A 12647-nucleotide genomic window follows, 5' to 3' on the forward strand; every position below is an offset into this window, starting at 1 on the left:
AAAACCATATAGGAGGTGGTGTGGTCAAGAAATTATGTACAAGATATGGTTTTGATGGTGCTACAATCCAGTTAAATACTCAGAGATAATGATAATTTGATACTAGTTTCATTTATATTTTTATGGTACTACTATCCAAATAAATATTCAGATTTTACTATTATAGTATCAGAGAAACTATACCAGTATTTGTTTCTTTTTACATTTAGTATAATGTTTTTCTTTTGAAAAAGAATGATATTAATGATCTAAGAAAAAAGGAATTGGTAAGTAGATGGATTGAAAAGGAAAGTGAAGTGAAGCAGCTAATGCTAGCTCACCCAAAGAAGGCCACGTGTGATGTGAGACACAATTGTAAGAGTGGCATTGATGGCTGTATTTGACCAAGCAAACTGATAACAAGGGGGTGTTCTTGTCATTTCAATAAAAAAGAGTCGTCACTGCGCATCATATCAATGGTTTCTGAGTGGTTTCTATAATAATGGAAGAGCGATTTATCCTTCATTATTTTATAAACCTCTGCATTAGTTTTTTCTTCATTGGAATAGCCTTGTCTTCTGCACTCCCTCATGCTGTGAGATTCTAGTCCACTGTGCTTTTCCAACCCTGAAGTTTTCTCATCAAATCTTGGTAAGGAACTGCTATAATGTTAAAAAACTTCTCAAACTGAAGCCATTGGCTTCATAGTTTCCTTGAAAATTTGCTTCTGTTTGTATCTTCTCTGATTTTACAAGGGCTTGTGAAGTGAGGTATATTAAGCTCATACTTCTGGCAGTGGACTTTTTGAGTTCCAGTGTTTTAGCATTTCTGTTTTGATGTCATGATGTGAATGGTTTTTGCAGAAATGTATCTCTCTCTTTCTCTATTCTTTAATTGATTCTTAACCAATTCATGCAATGGGATGTGAACTTTAATTTCCAGTTCTAATCATGAGTTGATGTGCATTTTGTTGTTAATCTATGTGCTTATGACATAAATTATGATTTATGTGTGATTAACCTTGTCATGTATAGGTGAATATTGGCCAAAGAATATCTGTGTAATTTCATTAAACTACAAAAAGAAAATACTTCACGTTTGCTGTTTCTGCTTTTGTGTTTTGTACATCTGTTCTGACGAAATTCAAAGGTTTTTTCTTTCAGCTCAGCCAAATCCGAAGCACCCAAATGAATTAAACAAGCAGAATTGGAAATTTTCTTCTCAGCGTTTCATAAACATTATATTTTTCATTAGATTTGGCTGAGGATTTTCCCTTAAATTCTGCAGTTGTTTTGAAAACTAATGGAACAATATGTGGCGCCATGTACATTTTGCGCGTCTTGTTATGGAAATCTGATGTTCATGTTTAGATAATTCCCTTTCCCTTTCCGAATAATCATTCCCTTCTCTTTGTTTAATTCTAGAAATTTCAAAAGTATTTTTCTTTCTTTTTGGCAGAGAAAAATTAGCAATCTTCAGAATTGGTCAATTATGATGTTTCTTGGAAACTCTACTGATTGATCCCAGTTAGTTCTTCATTCTTTTGTGATAAATTGTTTGACTTGGTATGAGAGTCAAGTTGATAATACACGGTAGAAGAAGAAGTAGATTGATGTTAACAGTGCGCTGACTCCAAACGCCTAATTTCTTTAAGACATGAAAAAGTTGTCCTTAAATTCTGTTGCTTTTTCTCTGTTCTATTCATTGTATGCAAGTTGCAAGTTGCAATGAATATGATAAAACTGATGCTGTGATTTTTCCACGCAGACAGAAGATCATGTTAAATCTGCAGCTTATCTCCACTCAGAAGAGAGAACCTGACCAATTCAGGACCATATCTGTTATGTTGCCATGACGATCAATTAACAGATATCTCTAGGCCACTATTGTTAATTGTTCTGCTTCAAGATACAAGAAAGAGATCACTTGAACTACCACAACACAATTATAATGCAGGCATCAGAGCAACATAGAAGTTCAAGCATGTACTATCAACCATTACAACAAATTGAAGCCTACTGTTTGCCACGGTATCGGAGTCTAAATCAACAGCTATACTACCATGATGGAGGCCATGGAACTCAGTTTTCAACTCCAAGTTCTTCTGAACTTTACTGTACATTGGAGTCATCTTCTGTAGCTGGTAGTTTCACCCTTTACAACTCCCCTTCAACTGTTAACTTCTCACCGAATGGTAGCCCCATATCTCAGCAAGACTCTCACTCATATCCACCTGACCAGTATCATTCCCCTGAGAATACCTACGGCTCTCCAATGAGTGGCTCCTGCATAACCGATGATTTAAGCAACTTCAAACACAAACTGAGAGAGTTGGAAAGTATAATGCTTGGCCCTGACTCTGATAATCTTGATAGTTATGACAGTGCCATAAGCAATGGAAACAACTTTGCTTCACCTGAGATGGACAGTTGGAGACAAACAATGGTGGCAATTTCTAGCAAAAACCTGAAGCATATCCTTGTTGCATGTGCCAAAGCCATTGCAGACAATGATTTACTCATGGCACAGTGGCTGATGGATGAATTAAGGCAGATGGTGTCAGTTTCTGGCGACCCAATTCAACGATTGGGAGCATACATGCTGGAAGGACTAGTTGCACGATTGGCTGCTTCAGGGAGTTCAATATACAAAGCTTTAAGATGCAAAGAACCAGAAAGTGCTGAGCTTCTCTCCTACATGCACATACTATATGAGGTTTGCCCCTACTTCAAATTTGGATACATGTCTGCAAATGGAGCCATTGCAGAAGCTATGAAAGATGAAGACAGGGTGCACATAGTTGATTTCCAAATTGGTCAAGGAAGCCAGTGGATCACTTTAATTCAGGCTTTTGCAGCTAGACCTGGAGGGCCACCCCACATTCGGATTACAGGTATTGATGACTCACAATCAGCTTATGCCCGGGGTGGTGGACTGCACATAGTGGGAAGGAGGTTATCAAAGCTTGCTGAGCATTTTAAGGTGCCGTTTGAATTTCATTCTGCAGCTATCTCTGGTTGTGATGTTCAAGTACATAACCTTGGAGTTCGACCGGGGGAAGCTCTGGCTGTGAATTTTGCCTTCATGCTACATCACATGCCAGATGAAAGTGTGAGTACTCAGAATCACAGGGACAGGCTGTTGAGGTTGGTTAGGAGCCTATCTCCAAAGGTGGTGACACTTGTAGAGCAGGAATCTAACACAAACACTGCTGCATTCTTTCCACGTTTCCTTGAAACTCTGGACTATTACACAGCAATGTTTGAGTCAATAGATGTGACTCTTCCCAGAGATCATAAAGAGAGAATCAATGTGGAGCAGCATTGTTTGGCAAGAGATTTGGTTAACATCATAGCTTGTGAAGGGGTTGAGAGGGTGGAACGGCATGAGGTGCTTGGGAAGTGGAGGTCAAGATTTGCAATGGCCGGTTTCACTCCTTACCCTTTGAGTTCACTGGTGAATGGTACCATTAAGAAATTGCTTGAGAACTACAGTAATAGATATAGACTTGAAGAGAGAGATGGAGCTCTTTATCTGGGTTGGATGAATAGAGATTTGGTTGCTTCTTGCGCATGGAAATGAGACCTGGGTAATATGTGACTCCTGCTAGTTTGAGGGGGTACAAAGAAGAACCTATCCCTCTTCATTTTCTGTTCCATTACTGTAAAAGTTAATGAGAAAGTTCTGACATTTCTTTGTTTCAAGCATTTCAATAGAATTTGTAGGTACAAATTTTCTTTTTCAGCAATATTAATCTGTCATTTCAAACTCTTTTCTGGCCCCTGAATTCTCAGCACCCCAATGGTTAAATAATATACTTAGACTTAGTCACGGGGAAAGTAATTTCTAGAATATTAGGAGAGTGCCATTTCGAAGCTATGCTGTCTTGTTATCAAACATTGTTGTCCATATACTTTATTAGATGTTTTGCTTTTAAGTGTTCGGATTAAATTAATAAAACAGCCCCACGTGGCTTCATTTAAGATAACTAGTGATTTACTGAAAGAAAGTAACATAACTACAAAAGAGGATGTGGCTTGCATCATTAAGGACCTCAACATTTGCAAGTGTCTCTTTGTGAAAGGAAGGACGAATTTCTTGCAAGCTGACTTGCTCGATCATAACTTGTAAAGGTGGATTTGACAAAATAATATCAGTGCCAAATGGGAGAATTGCATAAATTAGAAAGGGTATCGTGACGTATAAAATATTGACAATTTTTTCAGGAAGGTTTTCTCTGGCTTGTAAGATGCAAGTCTTTCTATGTTTTCAATTCAGTAGAAAGAGAGGTGAAAGTCAAAAAATATAAATTATAAACGAATGTCTAAGAATAAAATCTCACATTCTCTCCATAGACTTCAAGAATGAGCATAAACGTAATGGACCCATAAAATTCTTTAGCAGCCTCCAAAGTTGACACCAATTGGTCTTCTCGTGTAATGGGACAATGTATGACAGAATTGGCTGTTTATATAACACAGAATAATCATTGTTGCACCTTTCGATAAATGATAAAATACCAACCAGTAGGCCATTGAACATGGCATTAAAGAATGAACCTAAACCACTGCACCAACACTCACATTTTAGCGTATGGAATAACTTTAGCTATATTCAACTACTACAATTCTGCAACGCACTTCTAAAATTACAACGAGAAAGGAAGATTGGAGGATTAGTAGGCACAAAACAAGAATTACATGCGAATGACTGAGTATGCTCAACGATATATTGGAATCTTAGATACATGTGTACGAAAATGTAAATCTTATTTAACTCTTAACAATAATGGTATACAAGTTTGATATCCAATGTAGTATTAATTGTAATTTGCATATTTAGTCAAACTGCCCAAAGACAATGAGAGAGCTAGAAGAAGAGTAAAGTGAAGGTTAGAGTAGAAATAGGAATTATAATCCCACAATATATATCTGTCAAGCCTATGTCATAGTCAAATATTTATACTCTTCTGTAACCATCAGCAGCTTCAAAAAATATTGCAAATTTAGCTTTGGACCGGTTCTGCATCAGGTGCTGATTGCTTATTAAATTCGCTTTCTGTACTGGGGGTATCATGAATGGCAACCTTGCTAAGGCAATCCTTAGTTCCTTCTGATAAAGGTTTTACCTCCCCTTTCAGCTGTTCATTTGATCTACATGGAACTTCAGAACTAGAATGGCATACAACATCATTGCTGACAGAATCGTCTTTAGTACCTAAGTTATCTTTTTGTTGTTGCTCCTTTAATTTAATTTCAGGACCCTCATTAGAAAGGCTGAACCCGCCAAAGTCAACCATATCGCCGACCTTTGACTTAGTAGTTGACTTGCCATTTAGTTTCTCTGTTAATTTGCTTGGTGAGTCCAAGCCACTTTGTTCCCCTCTATTAACAGTATCTTCAGATTTGGTTCCTGCCTTGCCATTCATGGTTGTTGAGTTCATATTTGTAGCTGCATTATGAGTGACAGTCCTTCCAGGGGGAAGTTCATGATCATGTTGTCCCTCATAGGTAGTTATTACAATTTTTGAATCATGAGAGGCCCTTTCCACATGCTTTTTGACAGGGCATCCAGGATTTGAGCATCGGTAGTAACTTCTGCAGTAGAGAGAAGATGCAAACACATTAAATTAAAACATTTTTTAATGATGTATCCATGTAAAGCTCAGAGCATAGAGGAATAGAGAGAGCACATAAACATCTAAAAACAGTGTAACCAGAATGAGAAGAGGCAACTTGACAAGGGTAACCAGCTGGAGAAGAGGATGCAGTTTGACTGAAGGAATGGGTATTCCCAATATACTAATTCAGAACCGGAGCATTATTGACACAATTTCCATTGCTTTCTTTTTACGCTAAAGAAACACGGCACTTCTCATAAAATTGTTCAGCTATGTTCAAACATTCAAGAGTTTGGCTTGCATTTCAAAACCAGTTTAGGACTGCTAAATCATGGTTAAGCCCATAATATTGAGACTACTAGTTGTGTTGTGTGGACTTAAGTATTAACCAAATTAAAATCCTACAAAAAGTGCATGTGGAACATACTTTGAACATAATATAGAACAAAATACTATAACCACTTCCTGTTGCTTTCAAGCAGGCAAAGAATAACTCAAACAGATCATTAGACTGGAAGCTAATGAAATTAATTTACGGCGACAAGGTTTCAGGCTAGCTCATTCAGGGCAAAGTGAGATACTTGAGATACTATGGATCAATATAAAACACACTCTAACCCACACAATGGCAGAAAATAAAACTGTATTTGAAATGAAAATTTAACATGTACCTTGGGTTTGCATTCCCTTTAACAAGCTTCTGCCCATATTTGCGCCAGCGATACCCGTCATTTACTAAATCAACCTCACTTGAAGTCTGAACAACAATACGAGATTCACGAGTTGACATGTTAACTCCAGTGGTATCCGCATTACTGTTGTCTTTCTTCCTGCTTGGTATCAATTTGGCAGTAAAGGTTAGCCATCCATATATATCAACACAAATTTTAATACATAGTGATAACAACGTACAGTCGCTTTGACTCAGGATCCTCGTTGTCATGAACCTGATTCCTTGCCTTAGACAATTGTGAATGTGCAGCTTTCAACTCATTGACTGGGGACACTTGTGTAGGTGGAAGGGACTGTAAAGGCTTGATCTGTTGAGGAATGCATCCTTGCTCAACGGATGTTTTGTCTTCATGAATGATGTCATAAAACCCATTAAGATCTTTGCTATGAAAGCATAGAAACTAAAGTACTAACAGTGTTTACTGCTCACCTTTCACATTGGCTAACAAGGGCTTGCGTGCTGCTTGTTCCACAACCGGCAAAACACATTCAACTGATACTGTGGAGTTCAATTGAGGCCTAGGATGATTATGCTGTCCGATAGAAACACAATCTGTGATGTTCCCATTATTAGACTGCTGCAACTGCTTTTTTGCCTGGCAATTTGGATATGTACACTTGTAATAGCTGCGTATAAATTCATTCCCCTTGACATGTTTCTGACCATATTTTCGCCAGTTATAGCCATCTTTAGATACCTTCTCACGTATTACAGAGGGACTTTCCAGACTGGATTGCAATGGAGGCAATTCATTCAAAAGAGTATCAGGGCTCTGCAAATGTTTCTCAAGTGGTAAGGAGCACGTGCTTCCTTCTTGATCTGATTCCAGGGCACAAGCAGTAGCATCAGAGTCCTTCCCCTCTTCATTTTTAGCTACAACAGAAGGAGTACTTGTTGCTCCCTCTGGTTTGGACAGAACATTTTTAGTATCATGACCTTGTGACAATGTAACATCACTATCAGAACTCGCTCTATGCTGCAATTTATCAGAAGGGGTATTTTGATCTACACTTTTGTCTGAAGAAACCATGTGAACCTCTTTCTTATAAATCAGAAGGAAATAGGTCTACTTTCATTAACTGCTTCCATGAATGTCCACAATGATGGCTAAGCAATGTGCGCTTGTGACTGTTCAAACCTGACACATTTGAAAACCTATTAGAAGTTCCATGTGACAGAAATATCAGTAATAGCTATAGCCTGAACACTGGGTCAGAAAACTTCTGTTGAACTTTTTATCAGTTCTGTTAATGCCAACCCTGTTCTGAGGCAAAAAAATGCGGAAAGTTTTCATTGGAAAAGTCACACTTTTTGTTTTTCCCATGTAATAATTAACAAATGTTTTCTTTTCTAATAAAAACTTCCTGTTTCCACTTTTACTTGCTAAACAGCAGATGTTAAAAAAAAAACAACTTTTTATTAGTAGAAGCAGCAGCAACACGAAACTCACTTTAAACATGCGAAATCATCATTCACCCATGATGAACCAAATACTATAAATATTCCAAATCGGAGTCTTAACGCCAAATATGCATATAAAAACACACACTCGCATAGTTAAAGCCATGCTAATTTTCAATTGACAGAAGCTCAAATCCCAAAAAAACTTGAATTTTCAGCTCTTACTTTGAGATCATACCATACTCTACTTAATTATACAAGTTAAACAATCCAATTGCAAACAAAACATTTAAAGTTAGCTTATTCCTTATTCTTTATTCCGTGTCTGAAATCAACCCAACGCAACCAAATCAGCGGTAAGAGAGCGGAGAGAGGGTTAATTCATTCGTTAGGGTCTCAGAAAAACGCTATTCTACCTTCTCTCGAAACATCCCTTAACCCAGAAAAAAAAAAAAAAAAAAAGTCCCACATCGATTTGAGTGGGTTGAGATTAAAAAGGATGAATATAAAGAGAAAGAGTGGACGTGGGAAGACATTACTTACCCTGAAAAGAAGAAGGGTTGGTGTCGAAATTGGAGAAGAAGGAGTTGAGTTGAGTAAAGAAAAGAAGTGTTGAAGAAAATGTTGGTGATGGTGTGTGGGTTTGGGTGGAAGGAAGCAATGCAATGGGAGTGAGTCCAATGTAACATCCTTATTTAATTGACCCAAAAAACAAGGCAAAAGGTAACAAAAGTCCACTCTCTCTCTCTCTCTTTCTCTCTCTTTCTGTGTTATTAATTTTAAAGCGACACGCTGACACACACAAACATAGAATATGCTTTTGTGTGCTTTCATTTCATTTGCCAAGTCTTCAATCCATGGTTCTTATTCTCTCTCTGCTCTGGGCTACATTCACCAATTGGGCCTACTTTACATTAACATCAAATTTAAAACTCAACATGTTATTGGCTTTATGTTTCTTTAAGAATGTGAAAATTATAAGAGGTTTTTATATAATTTAGATATTTGAATGATCATTTTTATGTTTTATTTAAGTTTTTATATGACTATATTTAAAATTGAGTTATGGGTTTTGGATTCATGTATAAAATGGTGTGCTGTGATGGTTCTGAAATTAGATATCGGGAAGATATACTTTATTTAAGTTTTCAGATGGTCATTTCTGGAAGTGAGTCATTTCTGGAAGTGAGTCATGAGTTTTGGATTTTCATGTTCAAAATGGTGTTGTAAATGGTTTTGAGAATCGAGATATGAAACTCATTTATGTTTGTTTATAGATCTTGACATTCGGAAAGTCATTTACCTTGTTCAGGTAAGCTTTCGGATGACTAAATTTGGAAGTGACATATTAATTCTGAAATTTGTGATTTGAATTATGGATATGAATATCTAAAAGACAAAATCTTTTAAATCATTAAGTGTAAAACAAATATTTTACGTTTCGATGCAAATTTGAATTGATATGGTACATGAAGAATCAGCCTACACTACTTGCTTTTGTTAAATGCACCCCCGTTATTTCTTTTATTTAAAATATTATATTTATTCTTATTCATGTTTAGTTTCCAGTGTTAACGAAATAAAAATATTTTTTTTGAAACACTCTTTACCTTCTTGAAAAATATTTTCTGAAACTTTTTTTTATTTTCTACAAAATTAAAAACGTGTTCTAGAAATTAAAAATAATAAAACCTAAAAGGAAAAAAGGTATGTTATAGATAATGTACTTTCTAAATCACATGAAACAAGAAAGAAAATTAAGAATGAATATATGTCATGGTAAAGAATTAAAATACGGTGTATTTAGAAAAAAACAAGTGCAAATAGCACGAGCCTAAAAGAATTTTTGTTGTTTTTGGTACATTAACTCTTTTTGTTTTGTCATTCACGTGTAATCTCTGGTTTAAGATTTTATTTAATTATATTTCATTCCTTTTGTAGTTCATACTTTATTGTAAATAATTGGTTTGATAATTTTCATAAATGTTATTCATAAAATTGAGATAATTTTATTAATTAAAAAAAAGTTAGGTGATAATGTTTGATTAAGTTAATTTCATTTAAAAAATAAACAGTTATGAACTACTAAAAGAGTTATTACAAATATTAAAAATCTACTTAATTAATAACATTTTTATTAATCACTTTCAACTTCCTGTCAAAATTTCATTTAATTTTTTTATGGCAACATTTAAATATCTTCTATTAATGTCAATAACATTTAAAAATTACAAATAAAATTATCTTTTATGTATTGAAATCATTTGCCTTGTTTCTTAAAAGGAAATTAAAAAATAGTTTATATTAATTAATTAAACGATATTTGTAATAAAAAATGTTATTAATTAATTAGAGTTTTAATATTTGTAATAACTCTTTTATTGTTGTTACCAAAGTCAAAAGAAAGAGTAGTTCACAACTTTTTTATTCTTTAAACGAAATTACTATAATCAAACATTCATTTAACTTTTTTTAATTAATACGGATTATTAACGAGGGAGTGATCCTTAATAAAATTATCTCAATTTTATGAATAACATTTATGAAAATGATTAACTCTGTTCAATTTAAAATATATTTTTTAAATATATATATATATATATATATATAATAAAACTAAATTTAGAATATTATAATCAATTTAAAATTATTTATGATAAAGAGTAAAACCTAATTTTTTGTTGTTGTGAAGATTGAAAAGATAAATATTGATTGATAAGTATATAAAACGAAGAACGCGTTTTGCGTTTTGCGTTTTGGGAAATTTGTTCCAAGTTCCGATATCTTTTCGTCTCCTTGTTGAACCAGAAAATCATCTTTTACCCAATTCCTTCAAATCTTAACCTAAAAGCTTCGAGTTTTGAACTTGCAATCACAAATTCATTGAATCAATTGCTGTGTTTGCCCTCAGCAAAATGCTTCAATCCCCAGGGCACTCGCCGCTGCACTTGTCGTCGCCTTCTCCTTCGATTTCGCAGGTGTCGGCGCAAAACCCTAACGATCCAACATCGTCGTCGTCGTCGAGTGCGAAGAACCCTAGGGTTTTGGATGAGGACACCTACGTGGAGGCGTTGGAGAAGATCATCGAGCGCGATTACTTCCCCGACATCTCGAAGCTCCGCGACCGCCTCGACTGGCTCGAAGCCATCAAAACCGGCGACCCCGTCGTCATTCGCGAGGCTCAGTTGAAGATCCTCGAACGCCGCGCCGGCGCATCGAAGGTAACCAATCCCAACGATACTTCTAGAACCATCTCCCACACACCGGGTTCCACCTTCGTTAGGAATTTCACACCCTTGGATGAATTCGACGGAAAGCCCCCCCAAACGCCGCGTTTCACTGCTCCCGATGCTAAAGAGGGGGATAACAGTGACGGTGGAGTTGATGCCTCGCTTGGTCTCGATCAGTTTCTTCGGAGGTACACCAGTGAGGACAATCATAGCTTTTCCAAGATTTTAGAGAAAGTGAATAGGAAGAGGAAGGATAAGTTTGAGTATTTGAACGAGGATGTGAAGGGTATTGAGGATGTGAAGAGGGATAGAGTCACTGATGGATATGGAACCTCTTATCAGCCTCCGAGCACCCTTGAAGGGTGGAATTACACTGCCAAGAATTTGTTGATGTATCATCCCGCTGATCGGGGTGAGGTTCCCTTGACTGAGGAGGAGATGGCTGTTAGAATCAAAGCTGCCACGAAAGAGATCAATCGTGGGAACACTAGGTTTCTTGGTAAAATGATGGATTCTAGGCCGAAAGATGATGGAACAGTGGAGGTGTTTTACACGCCTGTTGCGGGTGCTACACCGGCCCCTATGTGTCTCAGAGATGGGGATAAGTTACAGAAGTATGATTTGGAGGATCTGAGGAAGACTCCGAATCCATTTTATTTGGAATCTGAGAAGAAAGCTGAGAATGGGTATAGCTATGTTAAGACACCATCCCCTGCACCGGGTGTGGATGAATCCCCCTTCATTACTTGGGGAGAAATTGAGGGGACTCCATTGAGGTTGGACCAGGAGGATACACCGCTTGATATTGGTGGCAGTGCTGATGGACCTCATTACAAGATTCCTTCTGCACCGGTGCGAGATGCTAAGGCACATGCTCTTTCAAGGGAGGCTGCAAGGAAGCTGAGGGAAAGGTCAAAGATGTTTCATAAGCCCCCATTGGCATCACGGGTCAGAGGAGGGAGTGCTAGCCCAAGCATGCGTATGCTGTCTCCTGCTGCTCAGAAGTTTATGAGGAATGCATTTGCCAAGTCCTCTTCTACTGTTGATGAAACGCTTCGAGCAAGTTACCGTGGTTCTACTCCTGCATTGGCTACTCCTAGAACTGTTGGTAGAAGTGTGTCAAGGGTTGGTAGAGAAGAGAGCACGGTTTCTAGGTCTCCATCTGTTAGAGAAGACTCCAATCCTCTCTGGTGATATGCTGTAGGTGCCCCCCCCTCCCCCTTGATAATGTGTTTAAATTGCAGTACTGTATAAATTTGGAGAGAAAGAACAACAATCTGAGAATAATAGACTTTGCATACTGATTTTGTAGCCCCAGCTTAGATTGTTTATTCTTTTAGTTATAGTCTCACTCTTTGATTACTGGTTTTCTGTGTCCAAAATCTTGATAAAAGTTCTTCAGAAGGCACTGCTGTATATTGGATTAGCGATGAAGTTACTATCTGACTCTTTTTTGTTTATTTGATAGGTTTGGTTCTTATTGAATAGTTTCTTCACGTCTCTTTTTGCTTAAAGTAGGTTCTTTCTGGTTTCACCATACATCTGTGCAGTTGCTGTCATGTACCCAAATCTCTCATGAAACTGATGAGCGGGTGTGAATGAACATTTTTTTCAATTGATCCCTAAGAAATCGCTTGAAGCTATTTATTGCACGAGTCTAAGTATATGCGAGAATCAGTAATGA

The 12647-nt window shown here is 36.9% G+C and overlaps 3 protein-coding genes across 5 annotated transcripts; 2 read left to right on the forward strand and 1 right to left on the reverse strand.

Annotated features, from left to right (window-relative positions):
* The first annotated feature begins 263 nt into the window (after positions 1–263).
* Positions 264–3683, forward strand: LOC137824225 (scarecrow-like transcription factor PAT1). 2 transcript variants are annotated; one of them, XM_068629759.1, is made up of 2 exons: positions 264–630; positions 1747–3683. In XM_068629759.1, the coding sequence occupies exon 2, from the start codon at positions 1930–1932 to the stop codon at positions 3559–3561; it is 1632 nt and encodes a 543-aa protein (XP_068485860.1). In that variant the 5' UTR covers positions 264–630; positions 1747–1929; the 3' UTR covers positions 3562–3683. The 2 variants fall into 2 exon arrangements, with proteins under 2 accessions (XP_068485860.1, XP_068485861.1); XM_068629760.1 differs by lacking the exon at positions 264–630 and adding an exon at positions 1438–1643.
* A 1046-nt stretch (positions 3684–4729) lies between these two features.
* On the reverse strand, positions 4730–8570 carry LOC137824226 (WRKY transcription factor 1-like). 2 transcript variants are annotated; one of them, XM_068629761.1, is made up of 5 exons: positions 8277–8570; positions 6762–7470; positions 6512–6677; positions 6271–6429; positions 4730–5576 (listed from the first exon to the last, which is right to left on the reverse strand). In XM_068629761.1, exons 2-5 carry the CDS (start codon positions 7360–7362, stop codon positions 4985–4987), a joined length of 1518 nt encoding a protein of 505 aa, XP_068485862.1. In that variant the 5' UTR covers positions 7363–7470; positions 8277–8570; the 3' UTR covers positions 4730–4984. The 2 variants fall into 2 exon arrangements, with proteins under 2 accessions (XP_068485862.1, XP_068485863.1); XM_068629762.1 differs by having other exon boundaries at positions 6762–7487; positions 8277–8405.
* A 1864-nt stretch (positions 8571–10434) lies between these two features.
* LOC137823787 (uncharacterized) lies at positions 10435–12423 on the forward strand. The gene has a single exon (XM_068629057.1). The coding sequence runs from the start codon at positions 10649–10651 to the stop codon at positions 12155–12157; it is 1509 nt and encodes a 502-aa protein (XP_068485158.1). The 5' UTR covers positions 10435–10648; the 3' UTR covers positions 12158–12423.
* Positions 12424–12647: the final 224 nt, after the last annotated feature.

The sequence above is a fragment of the Phaseolus vulgaris genome, chromosome 8, assembly GCF_000499845.2.
Source record: "Phaseolus vulgaris cultivar G19833 chromosome 8, P. vulgaris v2.0, whole genome shotgun sequence".
Taxonomy (NCBI): Eukaryota; Viridiplantae; Streptophyta; class Magnoliopsida; order Fabales; family Fabaceae; genus Phaseolus; species Phaseolus vulgaris.

Coding starts and splice junctions, on each gene's coding strand:
- LOC137824226 (XM_068629761.1), bottom strand. CDS start 7,362: ATGGTTTCTTCAGACAAAAGTGTAGATCAAAATACCCCTTCTGATAAA. Junction 6,678..6,761: donor CTTGTTAGCCAATGTGAAAG/GTGAGCAGTAAA, acceptor TCATTCATGAAG/ACAAAACATCCGTTGAGCAA. Junction 5,577..6,270: donor AAAGGGAATGCAAACCCAAG/GTACATGTTAAA, acceptor TCTCTACTGCAG/AAGTTACTACCGATGCTCAA.
- LOC137824225 (XM_068629759.1), top strand. CDS start 1,930: ATGCAGGCATCAGAGCAACATAGAAGTTCAAGCATGTACTATCAACCA.
- LOC137823787 (XM_068629057.1), top strand. CDS start 10,649: ATGCTTCAATCCCCAGGGCACTCGCCGCTGCACTTGTCGTCGCCTTCT.